This window comes from Diplotaxodon limnothrissa, linkage group LG20 (assembly GCF_057381915.1).
Source record: "Diplotaxodon limnothrissa isolate DT_005_m linkage group LG20, D_limnothrissa_male_GT1.1, whole genome shotgun sequence".
NCBI lineage: Eukaryota > Metazoa > Chordata > Actinopteri > Cichliformes > Cichlidae > Diplotaxodon > Diplotaxodon limnothrissa.
The window spans coordinates 26,323,789-26,342,311 of NC_140615.1; the positions used below are offsets into that span (position 1 = coordinate 26,323,789).

General features: G+C 43.1%; 1 protein-coding gene across 1 annotated transcript; it reads right to left on the bottom strand.

The window, feature by feature from the left end:
• Nucleotides 1-324: 324 nt before the first annotated feature.
• LOC146611049 (uncharacterized) lies at nucleotides 325-14,329 on the bottom strand. The gene is made up of 4 exons (XM_085345227.1): nucleotides 14,253-14,329; nucleotides 6,172-7,090; nucleotides 5,666-5,968; nucleotides 325-2,345 (listed from the first exon to the last, which is right to left on the bottom strand). Exons 2-4 carry the CDS (start codon nucleotides 7,013-7,015, stop codon nucleotides 325-327), a joined length of 3,168 nt encoding a protein of 1,055 aa, XP_085201353.1. The 5' UTR covers nucleotides 7,016-7,090; nucleotides 14,253-14,329.
• Nucleotides 14,330-18,523: the final 4,194 nt, after the last annotated feature.

The window sequence follows — 18,523 nt, forward strand, 5'->3', positions numbered from 1 at the left end:
CTCTCAGTGTACTTGAAGTCATACCAGTGTTAAACAGACAAGAAAAAGATAGACAGATGGGAAAGTGAGCGTGCTGTTTGTCTATAAATTATGCTAATCAACAGCTAATCTGATCAACAAAGACAAAAGGCAGCTAGGTGACACCTTTTAAGTTTGTCACCCAGATCCTTGTTTTTATATTTTCACTCTTTTGACAAAAAGTATTATTACACAGTTTAATAATACTATTATCCCAATATTTGCAGCATCCCTGGTTAGGATTAGTTCCTGTTAAATGAATGCGTTAGATGTGCAGTCATTTGGTCCTCATGTCCAAGGTTAGGCTCATAGGTCAATAATCTCACTGCTGACACTGGCAGAATCGTCATGTCGACTGACTTCCAGGTAACTGCGTGACCCCACTGGCCTCGCAGCTCTCCCTCGCACACTTTCAGAGTCTGGGGTGATAAACGGTCGTGTGTCGTCCACTCCATCGTCTCCCAAATGCCCCGTTGAGGTTCTGGAGGGACGGAGTGACACAGGACAGGACACTGATGAAGGGACACTTGTTGTCCCATTTCCAGCCCATCTGTGACCCTGGTGGGATGGCGTTGGGGGAGCAGTCACCTGCCTACTGGGTACACTACTGAGAATGCTTCCCCCCAGTGGCATGGAAGACTCTGTTGGAGCCTCGCTACTCTCTGAGAGCAACTGAGGATCACTGTTCCTGCGGAGCCAGGGCCCCTGACTGACCCCTGAGCCTGGGGAAGGGGACTGTAAGGTCTGGTTCAAAGGATGAAACAGGCTCCCTCCTTCAAGCAGGTGTTCTCTGTGCAGAGCCTCATCGATGCTGCGGGTCAGGTCGATGGGGGAGGGCGGCCGCAGGTCAAACTCATAGAAAGACAGGGAAGTATCCCTATCCTGATCCAGGCTGCCGCTCACCGAGCGCTGTGGAGGCTGGCCAAACGTCTGCAGTCTTAGGAGGGAGCCAGTAGAGCCGTCAGATGTGCCTCGCTCTGCAGAGTGGCCCCTATGGTTCCGTCCCCGGTTGCTGTCTTTGACAAGTGGCTGTGAAACGGCCTGCTCATGGTTCTGATTTCTAATCAGACTCTTGCTGATATCAGCCCCAGGACGCTCCTGGCCAGCCCAGTTGTTAGGCACTTCTCCTACTCCTCCACCTCCTCCTCCTCCTACGCCATTACTGTCAGACTTCCTGCAGGGCTTACCCTTCAGGCTCTGGACTATCTTGGACCAGCAGGTGTGTGTTTGAGGGGAGCCTGCAGAATCACTAGGGGCTGCCAGGTCTCCTGCTGCTCTTCCATCCTGGCCACCTTCTTCCCTTCCACGGCAACTCTGAGGCCTCCAGAACACCCACGAGCTCAGGAGGAGCAGGGAGAACCCCCAGGCTAGTTCCAGGAGTCGGGCCCAGAAATGCACTAGCCACCATCCCCAGTTGAAGCGTGTCCAGTCACCTAACAGTCCATAAAGCCACAAGATAGCATGGGCATGCAACCCAAAACACAAAGCCCCAAGAACTGCACACACTGCCAGCACTCTTCCCAGAATCACTCCTATTCTCCTGCTCCCTGTCCAAGCCTTTCTCCGTACCTCTTCGGAAACTCCGGCTTGAGGAACAGCAGGGCAGTGTATACGTGGGAAGACATAGCAAAGAAAGCCCAGGCAGAGACCCAGACCCCAACACAGAGACAGGACTTGTAGGGTAACAGGCACCACAGGAGAGAGGGCTGGGGAGAGCAGATCAGCTGCCAGCAGCAGGGTACACTGCAACACAGTCAGCACAGCCACCAGAGGAGGCCGCTCCATGGTTGGCGGTAACGCACTTATTCCTGCCACCCTCAGTGCCAGCAGCGCCAGGGCAGCATGTGTCCATACCAGGAGGTGCAGAGGCAGGTTGTAGATGGCTGTAACTGCAGGGCGAGGGAGGAATTTTCGTGTGCCATAGGGATCAATGAGAAATAGAGCTGCTCTGAGGCCTCCAGCCAGAAACAGCAGAGCATTGGCCAGTGCAAGAGCACCACGATGAGGACAGTTTGCGCCAGGGGACAGTGTGAGGCCAAGAGCAGCTCCAGCAAACAGCAAGAGGAAGAGGCTTGCAGATCCGTAGACGTGAAGTTCCCAGGCGAAAGCAAGTGTCCGGCTTAGATCACCCCAGTAAAGAAGTGTGGCATTAGGTGAGGAATTGGCACTGGGAGAGGGAGCTGGATCAGAAGTGGAATAAGGAGCTGAGTGAGGGTTCCTCGATAGCTGATGAGAGTGGTTCTTCTGAATAATACCATTCTGATATGTGGGACGAAACCGTGTTTGGATGACTGGTACAACACTCGCTGTAAGACTGGAAGAGACCCCTAGAAAAAAAAGAAGAACAGTGTTTTGATTTTCAAATGCTGAAATGCACAAAATATGCTATATTGTTCTGAAGTGATATTAATACAGATGTAGAACCTAGGACAACCACTAGAGGGGTTTAGTTCACCACCACAGTCATGAGCTAGACAGCTGAGACCTTTCAGTTGTGCAGAGTAACCTAATCAGCTCTGCAGAGGTGCATTGTCCAAGGTCTATCTACTCAAATACGCCAAACTGTGAAATCAAATCAACTTTATTTTCCAGGCTCCAGATCATAAAAACTGCTTGTTTAGAATCACCATCCAATATAATAAAAAAGTCCTGGGTGTTCTACCTCTATTCAAATCTTGGCTGTTGTGGAGATCTCCTAAAATCAGGATCTTTTGAGCGCCACGTTTCTCTCTTCAAAATCTCTGAAATCACTTCCTCAGCTGCTTATCCAATTCAGGGTCACCAGAAGGTGAGGAGCAACATCGCCTGTGCACCATTGCATTAGCATCAGTTTTCGTGTCACTCTCATCTCTCTTTTCACTACCATCAGATGTATAACTGTTTCTAAGTATGGAAATAACAAAGTGTTCATGTATAAAAACAGAAGTCTAGAGACTGCATATCGCTTAGTAAAAATGCACATAAATATGGAATCCAAAGACAAGGCACCTCTTCTAAAACCAGTTTTAAAGATGAAATGTCAATCACCCAAAAACCCTAATATTCTATGTGAACAGCACTGCAAGCCGATCCTCTTGTTTATATTGTAAATGTATCTGACTAACAAAAGAACTCCTCTGAATAACCGGGAAGCAATTGTCTGACTTAATTGGATTAGATTATGTAATTAACAAGGACATCTGTGTTATGCAACTCAGTGATGTGTCACAATACATGTATGATCCAGGGAAACTGCTGTTCACATTTAAAGTATTATACAATGCAAAATGACCTAATGAGACAAGACATCTTGGCAATATAACATCTCTGTCTGTGTTTCTCTTTCTCTCTTTAATATTGTCATGTTCACACACACTCTGTTTGTTCAATACACTCCACCTTTTCCTCCTGGAATGACTCTGAAACACACAACAACATTACCAAAGGTTCATTCATCGCCGAGGTCTTTGGAAGCCACTTATGTACATATATCACAGTAACAATACTACCATGTGTAACAATTTAGAAATAATTTAAGAAAGACAGCAAAGATACACAATATGTGGAGTTGTTTCACACACATTTAAATCTGATGGATGGTGGAACGATACAATAAAACACTCAAACCATCAACTGCTTGGAAGACTTTAAGCTCGCCCTCACCCTGTAGAAGACAACCATAAAACTGCCACACTAAATAATGACTCACTCCTCTCCCTCGCTGCCTCATTTTATCACGCACGCAGACACCACACACACAAAAATGCTTTGCATACTTGAGCATTGCATGCAGATCACAGGCACACTTCTTTATTTATACAAAAGCTATGTTTTACTTTCCTCTAGTTTTTTTTTTCTAACAGGAGCGAGATCCAGACACATTCCAGATGTTGTGATCACATTACACAGCTGGATACATTTAAACCTACCCCTGCCCTTGAGTTTTTTTTCCTCTTTCACATATGCACTGCCAACATGGCTTCATATGTCCACATGTTGAAATGAGGTGAAAAATAACTGGAGACCACCATGTGATTGGATAACGCAGGCCAAGAAGTCTGTGAGTTCTCGGACCACACCCACCTTTGGGAATATTTTATGTTTGAACACCGGATAAAGATACCTCGTATAAGGAAGATACAGATACGTTAGAAATTAAAAAGAATCTATGGCAAGGAGTTTTGTTTTGTTTTTTTAATTTCAAGCACACACTTATGAAGTTTTTTTTGCATCTTGCACTACTGAAAATCTACTGTGCTGACAAAATCAGTCCCCAGTCAGGTATGTAGACACAAAGAACACAAATAATCGTTGTGGTAGTTCCTGTTTCAGTAAGCACTTCAGGAACTACTTGATAATATATACAGCGTACCTAAAATTAATGCTTTGGTATGACAAATCTGCCTAAATTTATCATCACATGACTCACATGTTTAAAAAAGGTATATTTCCAAACACAACTATGGGAAAAGGAGTGGCTGCAAAACAGTGAACACAACATTTTTATCATCATTTCAGATCAGTTTTCTCCTGTAAACTAAAAAAAGTCTTAAAATCTATTTTACTTTTAATCCTTTTTGCAAGTAAATGGGAGAAGGATTCTCACTTCAGTCTTCCCTTTCTCCACCTGAGAGACGGAGTTTGATGGAGTTTCGATAATCACTAGAAACACAGTTATGGTGAAGTTTTCATTTACGCACTTGTGCTGTAGCCTAACTAGCCAATTTCCTTCGAGGAGCTTCCCAGTGTGTGTGTGTACATAACTGTAAGCATGTTCATTATGGTAGTTAACGTTACTGTTTGATATACGGATGGGTTTTGAGTCTGAGTGCATCGTTGTTTGTGCTCATCAGGTTATCTCTGCAGGTCTAATGTACGTGCACGAACTGAGGTTCATATGATAGAACTAGCCAGTGTTCTGCTTTTTATTATGAGCGCAGCAGCTGCTACCGCTGTCATGACTGAGTATGAAAGAGCAAAACAGACCTCGGACCCTTGCCCATTATGTCACGGTTAAAGAGCGGCCAAATGGCTTTGGCTGAACCAACGTAAGCTAATGTTGAAAAGAAAAAGAGTTGGCTCATGCTTACAGAACAAAAACCTGAGTGCGCTTCCTTTAAAGGTGCTCTGAAGGAGAGTCCTGCTGTTTAAAAGTCATAATGATGTTATTCTTACGGTATCTAAGAGACTGGGTCATGTGTCCCACGTGTCAAGCTTTTCCTTTTCCATTTACTTTTCCTCATCTCCTCTCCCTTCATCCCCTTTCCTCTCTGCATCTGGTTTTCATTGCCATCTCCACTCCCTGCATTTCCTATGCCAGTACCTTTCTTCTGCTTTCACCCACACCGTCTACTCTCTCATCGGTATTCCCAATAGTCTCTTTTTTAGGCCCTTGCCCCCCCCCCCCCCTTCCTTTTTTTTTCTCTTATCTCTTTGCCTGGCTGAAATTCTGCCCACCCCCTCTTAAGCTTGCTCTCTCACCTCCCTTGCTGTGTCTACCCACACATTACAACCCCACTTTCCATGGAAACGTGTGTCTACTTTTCCCCTCCTTTGAAGACTTTTTTTTTTAATTCTTCCAGTAAAAAAGTCCCAGCTGCACAAATAATTCCATTTTGAATTACCAGAGGACACAGGAAACAGAGAACACAAGGCTCTTGTTTCTTACCTATCTTCAGTGACTGCACTGTTGTGCTTGCAGCATGTCTTCCTCGCTGTACTGTTTTGCTGAGCTGAGTTGTTGATTTGGCAGAAAGAAGCACACTGGGTGTAGAAGTATTTGTCACTTGTAGTTTTGTGGTGTTTGAATGCGAACTGTTCTTGCTTTGGGTAGTAACCGGCTGTGCTCCAGGCTGGAGCTGTTTAGCAATAGAGCCAGTCACGGTAGATGTTGGTTGGGGTAACATCTCAGCATCAGAGTCCTGTTTTGGAGTAACTCTGTCAGTGGAAGGAGTGTTTGGTCCCAGTTCACCTAGAATTTTCCAGGAAAGGAAACACATCGAGCATTAACCCCTTACCTGAACTTAAATTCAGTTACATTTAAGGCTTCAAACAATTGTTAAAAACAAGATAACTGAGATAAACTGATTCAGTAAATGATCCCAATCTTAATACTAACTAGCATAATCATGATTATGATTCTCATGTAACAACCAAGCATTTTCGATTTCTCACCTTTTAATTGCACAGTCTTAAGTGTCTGCTGCGTTACCACAGAGGACAGTGGGGTCATCACTTTCTCACTCGCTACTGTTGTAGAAGTGGTTCTGGTTGTGCTGGTGGTTGTCAACGCAAACAGGTGAGGCTTCACGGTCTGACTGTCCAGTGGTGGAGTTTTTACATCAGAAACTTTAGAGGCCGCGGTCTGTGCCTGCGGTCGATACTGTGCCATTTCATCATCAACTGTTGACAGAGGATCGGGTGATTCCTCCTTCACAAACATTACTGTTGGAGCAATACCTGATCCCAACCCTTGTGAATCAACACCCTGCTTCTCTTTAATTGCTTCCTCCTTTGGATTCGCTCCTGTCACTGTCTTATCACCTGCAGGCTCAGCCACTTCGGCAGAGTCCAACGCAAGTGGAGGTGGAGTTGAGCTTTTTGTAGTGGCAACTCCCTTTCTGAAAGCCCTGCTGAATGCTAAACTGGCTGTGTCAGTTCTGGGCCTAGAGGCAGTTGGTTGGGTTACAATTAGTCCACTGCTAAGGTTCTGTGTGGGAAGGGCAGACTGAAGAGGGCGGTTGAACTGTGTCACCGATGGATGGAGTCTTTCCCTCTGCTCCACTGTATTTGTAGTTGTTAACCTGTCCTGTCCTGTAACTCTGATGGGCACATCACTGCGTCCCCTGGGAGGCAAAGATGGCCAGAAACGAGGAGTCTGCTTGGTTGGTGGAGGTGAAGAATCGCTAGGCAGGTCCAGAGAAGAGAAGGAGGAGGAGTAGCCGATGACGGTCTGAGCATCGGCAAAATCGATGATGGAGGTGAGCAAGACCAGGAGCATGAGGGACATGGGAGCCATGGTCTCCCTCTGAGCGCTGAGCAGTGACTGGTTCCTCTGGAAGTCTGTTTGTCACACCATCCTTTCACTGCGTTTCTGCTGAGAAAAACAGGAATTGTGTTAATTTCATGAACACATTACACAAGCACAGATATATGAAGCACTGCGAATATGTAGACACACCACACAGGTGCGGGAAAGGTGGTTCAAAACCTACTTATATTGCATCAGATCATTCTAAAAGGTTTAACTTCTGAGTGGCGATTCCAGTATTCTTACTGATTTACCAGCAGAGGTCTGAAGCGCGTCATAACAGGAATTGCGAAGCAAGAATTTTTGGTCATATCTGATTTAAAGATTATGTGCTGTAGCCTTTGTTGTACTGATTCAGAAGGTAGGTCGGTGAAACTCCCACTGTTTTAGGAGCATGACAACAGCAGACACACAGGGTGTGGTAAGGTGTATGGTTACAGAGGACATGGGACACATAAAAGCATAAGTTCAGCTTGTAAGTTATATAACAAGTCACATTAAAACGATCGAGCCAGAAAAGAAAATCAAGTCACAGATGGTTTTACTGCGTGGCAGATGGACTTGTTAACTTTTGTCCTCACTAGCTGTTCCATAAAACTGATACTTCTTTGGGGAGAGTATCAGTTCCTTTCTCCTTAATAATCTTCGGTCCAAGCATCAGGACTCTGCTTTCTTTATTTGCTGTTATGTTTAAGCCGTGGATGCCAGAAGCTGACAGCTGTAACACCGAGTGTGGTGAAGCTCAGGGAGCCCAGTGACACGTAGAAACCCCCAGGCCCTTGAGGATTACACAATCCTACGAGTCATCTTGCCAAACAGCTGGCAGGCACGTCCCTTAAACAAGCTGCTCTTGTCCAAAAAAAAACACCCCTTTTCTTTCTCTCTTACTTATATAAATCTCCCTTCACACCAGTTTCTACCTATGACTCACAGCAGAAGACAACCTCAGGGATGAGAGTCAGGACACTACTGCTGAAACGTTAGGAGGGAAAGTACAGAAAATAGACATCGGTGCCTATGGGGGAATTCATTCTGCTGCTGATGAATCACCTAGGGTTCATTCACAGGCACAATGTTTAGGTCTCAGAGGAATTACTGCAGCTCCACACCACGGCTGACGTTCATTTTGTGTTCATAAACATATGTAGTGTATGAGTAATCTGTGTGAGTGTACGGAAAATGTGTATAAGTATGTGTGAGTCTGCACCACGGGTGAGACAACACACTGTTGATATGTGAGGAAACATATACTGGTCTTTTGCAAAACACAATTTCTCACACGGGAGCTTCTGAAGGGAAAAAACTGTCAATGAGTATGGTAACATAAGTGCTTATAGATCTCAATCTCCACCCACTCACAGCAGTCTCTGTTTATTTTCTTTCTAGTCTCACCCACCTCTTCTGCTCTGTCTTGTCAGATTTTGGCCAACTCTAATTTCCCCCCCTTTTCTTTTCTCTCTTTTTATCCCTTATTTAACCAGAGCTGGTTTAGCAAAGGGGTTACTGAGAGAGTCCTAACAATAGAGCGATGAGTGGGGGGAAAAAAGATGGTAGATGTAAGAATGTGGAGATAGGAAAGTGGTTCAAAAAGAGTTTGGCCAGGAGGGGAGATGGCGTGATAAAAATGTAAAAATGTACTTTTCATTCACATATGGAGAGAAAATAACATAAAGATCAAGCTGTTGGGAATACCTGTAACTTCAGTGAAGCCGCTGAATATCAGTATCTCAGGTCAATTTTAAACGAGACTTAGATAAAACACATGGTCTGAAAATCGAGGGGCCATAAAAGATCTGACCTAGGGCCGCGATTGGTCCCCGGACCGGACTTTGGACATGCCTCAGTTAAAGGGGTCCGGGACAAGATTAAGACTGAGAAAAGCAGTGAGAGCTGTAAAATTTAGACTAAGATTGAGTGAATGCCGATAGTAAGGATATAAATATCTGAGAAAAAAGAGAGTCACACAGAAACTATGTTTCAGGATTAACGGGTTTGTTATGGAGAGCTGACACGGCCATTTATCCAGGAACCCATGTGGAGAAACTGATCCTACTTCACCTTTCTTCTGAGGTTAACTGGCAGGTGTGCAATCTCTGGCACAAGAACATGAACAACCTGACTATTACCACATATCGTTTAGTAAACATACCATTATCTTGATCTAAAAGCAAACCAACATGTGTCAGTCTGTGTGTATGAGGGGAAGCAGAACAGAATAATGAGTCTCAAATGGCATTTGGCTTTAGTGGCGAGGGAGTAACATTCTGCTGCTGTATTTGAAACGCTGTCAGCATTAATCTCATCTCCACACATCATCCAAAAGAACACAGTAACACACACTGAAGCGGCTCTCCAAAAATGTTCTCCTTCACTGGATTTGAGCAGCGTGACTAGGAATTTCCACTGAACTAATACGAGTGGAGTAAATTTAAGCAGAAAGACACCTCCTCGAAGCCTACGAACAAGCACATACTCCACAAAGCCTAGATCAGCGCGATCATCAATTCCGGGCTAGTGTGAATACTGCATCCTCTTAGCCCATTTTTAACACACAGTCAACACACATACACAAATAAGACAGTGCATCTCTCTGTGACTGTCCATGGAGGGAAGGCAGACGTGTGCATGGTCTGAGTATTTTTATCGTGTTCAGCCCCCGGGGGCCACAGACAGAACACATCACTCTGTATTTCATCTGCACTGTGTTGAGCATGGTGTGTAGATGTCGTCACGCTTTCCTGCACAATGTGTGCTTTGTCCAGAGCAGGAAATGCCCATGGATTATATATCCAATAGTACAGCAGCATGCAACAATCTGAAGATTACTGTAAACTGCTTGCCCACACTATAGACCTGCTGGTTATACAATCATATGATTCAGTACTACAACAGCTGTTACTAATCAGTTACTAACCATTGCAATTGTGATGTCACGTCTACAGTAATGTATTACAATGCAAGCTACTGCTTAAAGTTTGTGTAGGGAACCGGGCGGGGGCTTTGAGCATTAAAGTCTTTGGAGAATCCCCCTCTTTCTTGCTTATGTTCTCTCTCACTTGCTGCCAGATTGAAGACAGTCTGGCAGAGCAACATTCCCACTGATTTGAGTGGACATTTCAGTGTAAGCCTGTGAACAGAAGGATTTGTGTCTTTCAGTCTAATGTGCACTTGTCAGGTATCACACTTCAATACTTCTTAATGCAACGTGTTCATCGGGACAGAGTATAGATAACTGTCCAGTGCTGAAAGTGAGCACTCAAACACCAAGGTCTGATTTGCACTTGTGTTTACTTGAATTTTTCCAAATCAAATCACATTTTTTTATTTATTTAGAGTAGATTGTTTTAGGTGATAGTCTTTCATGCTGGCTCGTACTTCTTCTGAAAAGATTTGTAAAGAAAAAAAAATGTTTTTGTTCTCAGTAACTGATACCTTCAAGCAACCAGGCTGTTTGTTGGGTCATCTCTGAACCCAAATAAGTCTAAAAGGGAAAATAAGTCAAATTTAATGACAAGCCATCCATTAGTTGGCAAGATATTTCAGATACAACCTCCCTGTGGCGCTAGTGGAAAAAAATGGAATGAGCTTACTGCCACTGCCATTCGTATGGCTTAAAATCAAACATAGTCTCAATCTGTTTATATGTGAAGATACGATCACTTGTGCTACATCTATGTCGGTATAGGTAGACCTCTCAACTATAGACAAAGATCTCTGATATCTTAGTTGACCTGTAACATTCAGTGTTGATGTGAGCGTCTTGTGAAGAAGGCTTACTTATCAGTGAAGCGTTCATCCTCAGAGAAGAACTCAGCCAAGAATGAACGTTTTTGTTATGATTCGTTCTGGAAAAACCCTCTTCTTCTTCTTTCAGCTGCTCCCTTCAGGGGTCGAATCATCTCCCTCCATCTTACCCTATCCTCAGCATCCTCTGCTGTCACATCAGTCTTCTGCATGTCCTCCTTCACTACCTCCATGAACCTCCTCTGAGGTCTTCCTCTTTTCCCCCTGTCCGGTAGCAAAGTATTAAACATCCATTATCCAATATAGCCACTATCCCTCCTCTGCATATACCCAAACCATCTCAGATTTGCTTGGTAACTGGCCACTCCCAATGAAAATCTCATGAGAAGAAAACTTAAAAAAAAATGTAATTTGTAGAAAGAAAGAAAGAAAGAGGCTGAATGAATAACCAAAGACTGGTGTGTCACTGTGTAACTGCTCACACATCAGCATACTCTACAGATGTATAACTTGTTTGTACTGCATATTGGTGGGTGGAGAAGTAGGACTGTGAAGCAGTGTGTGTGAATTAGTGTGTATGTGAGACAGAGAGAGAAAAAGTCAGAGGGGGGAAATGAAAGAGGGAGTAAGTGTGGTTACGTTGGTATGCAACAAGTGGGGGAGGTCGCTGGTTTGACCGTTAAAAAATTCCTCACCTTGAAACAACATATGGATTACAAACAACTCTCAACTTGCCACCACATAAAATTTATTTATTAAAAAGTCCCTAAACTGATCTTTTTAAACTATTTTGATACATTTAAAGCCATGACCAAACTCTTTACATACATTATAGACTAACACCATCCATTTATCTCTTGATGCAAACCACAGCCTGTTAAAGATGCTTCTCTCGGGGAGAGGGGGGGGGGGGTCTAAACTACAGTAGAGTAACCGACCACACACCATAGACATGCTATATGAGGAGGAGAGGGTCCTGAACCAATCGCCTATGTCTTTGATCCCCAGTTGAAGCGGATGTCCCGCTTAAAATTGCTGAGCCCCACAACATCTTTGAGTCATGTTACGCCTTCACACGAGCCACAGATCAAAGGCTGAAGGTCAGGCATAAAGGCTAAGGCCCCAAACCGCACTCCACACATACAAAGAGACACATCTAGATACACAAAAATAAAACACAGATTGCCAATATTAATATTTGAGAGGTGATAATGGTGAAAAAGTCAACCAGATTGGACAAATATTCACAACTTGGGAGGAACCTTAATTTCAAATTAGCACTCACACGTTAAACACTAAACACGCCCTGAAAGATAGCGAGTCTGATGACAGACTAAGATCACTGCCAAACCGTGTCAAGCCGCAAAACACTTTCAGGAAAATCAACTGCAGGCATCGCAAGTCATAAACTCTTGGCCTTTTACTGAACCGCGGCTTTACTTAAACCCCAGACACTCACATTGTTACATGCATGCAATAAAACTGTGTTGCGTAGCAAATTACTGAGTTTTGCAAGCAGGCTGTGTACAAAATAATGTAAGCAGTTATCATCTGCATGGACATTTTTGATTTATAGTTACAAAACATTTATTGCATCTTTTATCTTCCCACAGATAATAAAGACCCAAATAAGAGATGTGGGCAGATCATCTTCTGGGATGAATGCTTCACTAATATCTTAAGCTATGCCTTATTTTCTAAAAGGCTGACAGTTCAGGGCTGTATAATTATGGGATGTTTTAACTGTCCTGCTTGTTTAAAGTTCTCTGGTCGAATATGAGTGACTACTTGTAGTTATAGCGCACCTTTTATGGGCTTTATTGTCTTTATGGAGCTTCTTTGGAAAAGGATAGGCCTTTTTTTCCCCTCTGTGTGTTGGTTCCTTTTTGAAAATTAGTTCTGTTGCATTTCTTTCTGCTCGACTACATCCACCAGCACTCTGGAGCAGCTCATTGAAAGACGCACTCCACTTCTTCCTCCTCACCTTCCACTTAAATCCCAATGAGGCATGGGTGTGAACACTGGCGTGCACAGATAGAGACGAGGTGGTGCTGAAGCACTTGCCCTTTTGCCCTCAGTCCAAAAAAGTGCCCTTTTGAAAGACGTGATTTTTTTTTTTTTTTAAAGCTGCGCGATTTAAAAAGGTGTGAAAATAATGGCTTGATTTGTGCCCCTTCTTCAAAGACACCCGAACCCTGTCGCTTTTTCACTGTCACCGTGTCACGTGAACACGCTTGCAGTTCATTTGTTGTGAGGCGTGTAGCAGCGGCATGATTATCTACTGACTCAGCGATGCTCGCAGACATTTACGCACTGTGTTGTGACCTGATTGTGACAGAACAGTGACGTTGTTATTGGTAGTTTGAAGGGTACGGTGTTGGGGGTGGTGCATGTTAAAAGTTTTGAGAAGCACTGGTTAGACATGTTAATTTTTTTTGGTGTAACATATTGGCAACATTAACACATTAATTTGCTAAAGGAAAAATAGGCAGTTCCCAATTGCCTGTGAAAACGACCATTCTGCCCTGTTCTTGTAATGACCACAGTCAGTCTTATTCGTTCTCATACATTTTGGTCTATTTATTTACTAATTTCAGCAAGCATAATGCCTAGGAAAGAGAGGCTGAGAAAGGAGAAAATAAAAGTCAAATTGCATTTAACCTGTGCGATTTTTTTATTATACAAAGAAAAGGTTTTCCACATATGCAAAAAGTGCCCTTTTTCCCCCCTGGAGCACTTGCCCCCCAAAATGTCTGTGCACGCCACTGGGTGTGAATCCAGACCATCTAAACTAGGGCCGCAGCGCTTTTGCGCATATGGCTTTGTTGGACGAGCCTGCTATCCTGTGTAAACACACTTAAAAACACATGTCGAGCACCTGGCAGCAAGGGACAAATAAAGAGATAACAGGGCGCACTCCACTTGTTGCTGTGTCACCAAAGAAAACAGCCTTTTTGCATGCTTACTGCCTATTGAGCCTAAACAATTTCCTTTTACGTCCCAAATATTATTATTATTATTATTATTATTATTATTATTATCATTATTATTATTATTACTTGATAGGGGTGATTTAAGACCAGCTGTATATATTTCATGTTGTTAGTTATGATGAGCAGTAGTAACGACGTCACGTTGCCGTCCTGACTGCGGGGACACGCGGTCGCGAATGGCTTTAATTGGCAAAATTCACCCAAACTGCCGCTTTTTCTTACACGATGTGAGATGGGGGTGATAAGGCAGTACTCCCTCTAACTTCGCACATAAAGTTCAGTACCGCAGAGGAAACCAGGTACAGGTAGAGAGCAAAGATTAACGTGCAGCGTATGCTCGCCTGTAAACCCGAGCCAACGGCTGACATCGCGGCACAGGTAGAGACAGCGTCACGCATATCACTGCGCAAAGACGTCTAGCCGCATAGCAGTCAACCAATAACTGTTACCGTGAGGGTTTGTCCGTTACAAGCAACAAACAAACATACCTGCGAGTCTGCGAGGCTCCGAGTCGGTGGCGTCCGCTGCGGCAGGGCTATCAGGACTAGGACATCCTGAAGTGAAAGCAAAGGTGTCGTCCGGGTTTACCTCGCACGCAGGATAACAACCGCCGGCGGTGGAGGTTCAAACCGCTCCTCTATGGGCACAAAGAGAGGTTGCCTTTCAGCAGCGTTGTATCGTTGCCAGCTTTCTAGCCACGAGCGACTGAGGAGATGTACGCCCCCTCCGACTGCTCCATCTCTCTCCAGATCGCTCCCTCCCTCTCATTTTTTCCTCTCTCAAAAGCGGATAAACGCGACGGCCTACCTGCCAACCTTCCGCTTGGCACGCCTGTTACGCAATAGCAATAGGACGCGCAGCTGAACCTGAGCTCCTTGTCACCCCGTCTACCTTTACAAAGCAGCGTGTTTAGACGATGCCCAGTGGAAATATGACGACACTGCCACTGACATCATCACACAGCTTGCTGTAGTATCCAGGTTCTGGGGTTTTTCCTTGGATTATAGCTGAAAATTGGCTGTTATGCGTTAAACCTAGCCGATAAAGTGGCCGGGAAGAGGAGTGGAAACGAATTCATATTTGCGTGGACAGGTGAGGATACACCTGACATTTCTCTGTGCAGTACGGACTGTCAGTTCGGTGCTTGAAACTCTAGCCTCCAGCTCCTCTTCACTGCCCTCCAACCGGGCTTTTGTAGAGGGGAGGAAGCGAGCCTGAGCCAAGCTGATACAGTTTCCTCGTGCTGCACCCTGGCTCAGTGCCTTTCCTTCACCCACCCCTCGCCTGATTGTCTCTCTCTCTCTCTCTCTTGCACAAACAAAACATTTTCTAGTTTGGACATGCTGTTGAGGCTGCAGCTTTGCGGTGACTGAGACCAAACACAGACATAAGTTGACAAGTTTACTGCAGACATTAATCCTGCTTAGGAGCAGGTCTCATTCCCAATCACCTGTGTATTTGTCACTTTCGCTATATTGTCTGGACAGTACATCTGAGTCCTAAAATATCCTGTGCAGCTCAGAGGATTGTTCCTAATGCCATTACATTATTACTGAGCAAGCAGGAGACACGTAAGGGTTGGACAGGTGGCGCACACACATTTCTGCATTGTTATCACATTATTGTACACTACCTGGATTATATCTAATCCAGGTAGGGAATGAGTAACCTAACCCTGCATACTTTAAAGCACCAACCAAATATAGAAGATTAGGCAATGGGTGTCAGCCTGATTAGAATATAAGTACAGCAGGTATTTTTTGCGTCTCACGAGTACTATATAGCCTGAATTGAGTGTTGCCGATGTAAGTAAGGGATTAAATTCACACGTTTATTATAACTTGTGGCCAATATAATATATTCTTATTGGGTCTGTCACCTTCTCTATTATTTACTTCACTTCCTACCAGACATGGGGACCCAGGGGTGTTTCCAGAATTTTTTACAATCAGGTGGCACTAGGGAGTCCAAACAAACAGGTCGGGAATTAAAAATAACAAATAAAACTTGAAAAAATATAAAAAGCAAACAAAAGCAGTTGGAAACTGGCTGAAAATTTGATTTTAATGTGCACAGACCACCTGCCTCCATAAAAACGCATTAGGAGACACAGCTACCCTGTAATGGAGCTAATAAAATATAGTGTGGTTACAAGAGTAAATGTGTGTCATTTTACTACTAGAAGTAAAAGTAAATAACAGTGTCTTACACATTCTTTGTTTACAGCTTTCAAAGTAAGGAATTAGGGAATTATAGTGGACCAAACCACTGCAAAGTATATGAGTGGGAGTCCATCTCTGGAGCTTATCCCAGCTGTCATGGAAGGCAGGCAGGGTACACCCCGCAAAATTTGCCAGTTTGTCACTTTAACTGCATGTAATAATTATTCATCATTACATAATCACATATTTACATAATGAACCTCTTTGGCCATGCTATAATTTCCACCCTTGGTTACACAGCAGGGGTGCGATCAAATTCTGGGGTGGCACATAAAAAAATACGTTTTTTAAAAAACAGTTTTCTCTAAAATATTTTCATACCAATTTTATGTCATTACAGGTATTATAAGGAGTTTACTTATTGTTGATTATTTAAAAAGAAATTCAAATTGAAATTCAGGTACATTTGTATTCATATTTTTCTTTCAACATGACATATGAGTTTTTCATGTTTCTTGCTACTTTCAGGCAGTATTTTTCTGGCTCATATGGAGGCTGTGGTATTCCTGTTAGCAAAGATGTATTTCTATCATTGTGATGTTGCGTATGTCAACTAATAAAAAAAAAATGCCTAGATGCTTTCGCTTTCTCTCGTCTGAACTTTGAACGGGCGGGACCTCAGGGGTGTTCATAAGAGGTCGGTTTCTCACATAATCATGTTGAGTTTAAACTGAAAGTTTCTTCTTCTTCTTTTTTAAAGGCATGCCCCAACAAGAAGTGTCTTTTCAACGGTTCTCCCCATTAGACATTAACCCACAGCATTCACAAGCATTTAATAGCAGCTGACACAGAAGACTTGCCAGGTGTGGTCGTGGTTGTCATCTTCACCTGAATTGTCTAAACATGAAGATTTTATTTGCTTAAGACATACCTCTACGTTTGCTTTTATACAAGTATCACATTACTGATTTTCCTCACAAAGACGAGAACCACTCTGAAAAAACATGTTCTCATTTTCAGTTAAATAATTATAATTTCCCTTGACGGAGAAAGAAATGACCCAAATTGCATGACTATGCTTACATCCACAACATCTGTTCCATTAAAACAAGCAAACCATGTAGATTACATGTATATGGAGCTGGAAGCCATTAAATCATATGAGAGATTTTGAGTGGGCATTAAATACAATCAGAGGAGGGTTGTATTTAAACCTCACTAATTTAACTTGCCTTTAATGGCAAACAGTAAACCACACATAAAGCTCCTGCTACCCCACACCCATAAATACTGTGGGTCATATTTCTATACCACCTTTGTACAGGAATGTGGTGAATACGTTCCACTTAGTCATTTGAATTGATACTGGTAGGGGTGCTGAAATATAACCCTGAAGCAGACAACCTGTTTCTTCCTCCCAATTTATAAGGGATTAAACCTTAATCGCAGCAAGCCAAGCATAGATCCCATCAGATGGTAGAAAGTATTAATTTTCTCCACAAAATAAGCCTCTTTCTTTAAGAACAGCCAACACCTTCATATGCTAACGTCCATCCACACACTCATGAGTTAGAAAAGCTTAAGATCTAAAACACTGCTGCTCAAAGTCTTTCTCTCTGTGGCTTCCCTTCACCCATAAGATTGTCTAGGCTCTAAAGAATAATCTCCCCATCTCTGGGCCCCCAAAACAGACTTCCATGTGGGGACTGCTATCCTGTCCATCACAGCTGCATCCAACAGCATTAGATTACACCACATCTAGTAAATCAACACAGTTCTCTTTAAATTTGATCCAGTTTAGCTAGTCTGTCAGATACTGTTATATAATACTGCCTGTTACTAATCAGAAATAATAACATCCATCACTTTTAGTGGGAGACAGAAAATGTGGAGGTAAAGCACACAGAGACCACTTTTGAGCTCACAAAGAGGAGAAACAGAATCAGAGCTCAAATAAAAATAGTTCTTCAGACAGAGTATTTCAAAGTTTTTCTTTAGACATTAGCTGCTTTTTCACCTTTTTTGGTTTTCGCTTTTGTTTTGTACCTCAATATTTTCAGAGGAATGTTTTGTAGTTGTTAAACCACTTAACACTGACCTGTGAATCATTAAAGCACAGAAAACTCAACTGGAATGAACCAGTGTTGTGTCTACAAATAACAGAAAACCTAGCAAACAGGGAAAAAAAAGTTTCTTCAATTTGTTACTAACAATCTGCTACAAAAACACATCATTTGTTGCAAATTTTCTCTCACCAAATCTACAAAAAATGCCACTGGCATAAAATTTCCAAAGATTTCCAAACATATTTATAGCTGATGATATCTGAAAGTCATTTCCTTAAGAATGAGGGGAAAAAGACAAATATACACCAAAGCTCAAATGTCCTGCAAAGCAGACGCTGAAGAGCTTGTCTCTAAGTAAAACAGTGCAGTGTTTGCTAACGTGAATCGTCCAGCATCAACTCAGACAAACATAAAAGTGTGCCAGTACGATACGACGATGTTTCCATCCACCTCACAAAGATGCACTGAAATCTTCAACACAGTCACGTTCCTTTGGCCAAAAATGTGTGTCCATTAAACATAGTGAGTAAC

Coding starts and splice junctions, on each gene's coding strand:
- LOC146611049 (XM_085345227.1), bottom strand. CDS start 7,015: ATGGCTCCCATGTCCCTCATGCTCCTGGTCTTGCTCACCTCCATCATC. Junction 5,969..6,171: donor TAAGACTGTGCAATTAAAAG/GTGAGAAATCGA, acceptor GGAAAATTCTAG/GTGAACTGGGACCAAACACT. Junction 2,346..5,665: donor AGTGCAGTCACTGAAGATAG/GTAAGAAACAAG, acceptor TTTTTTTTCTAG/GGGTCTCTTCCAGTCTTACA.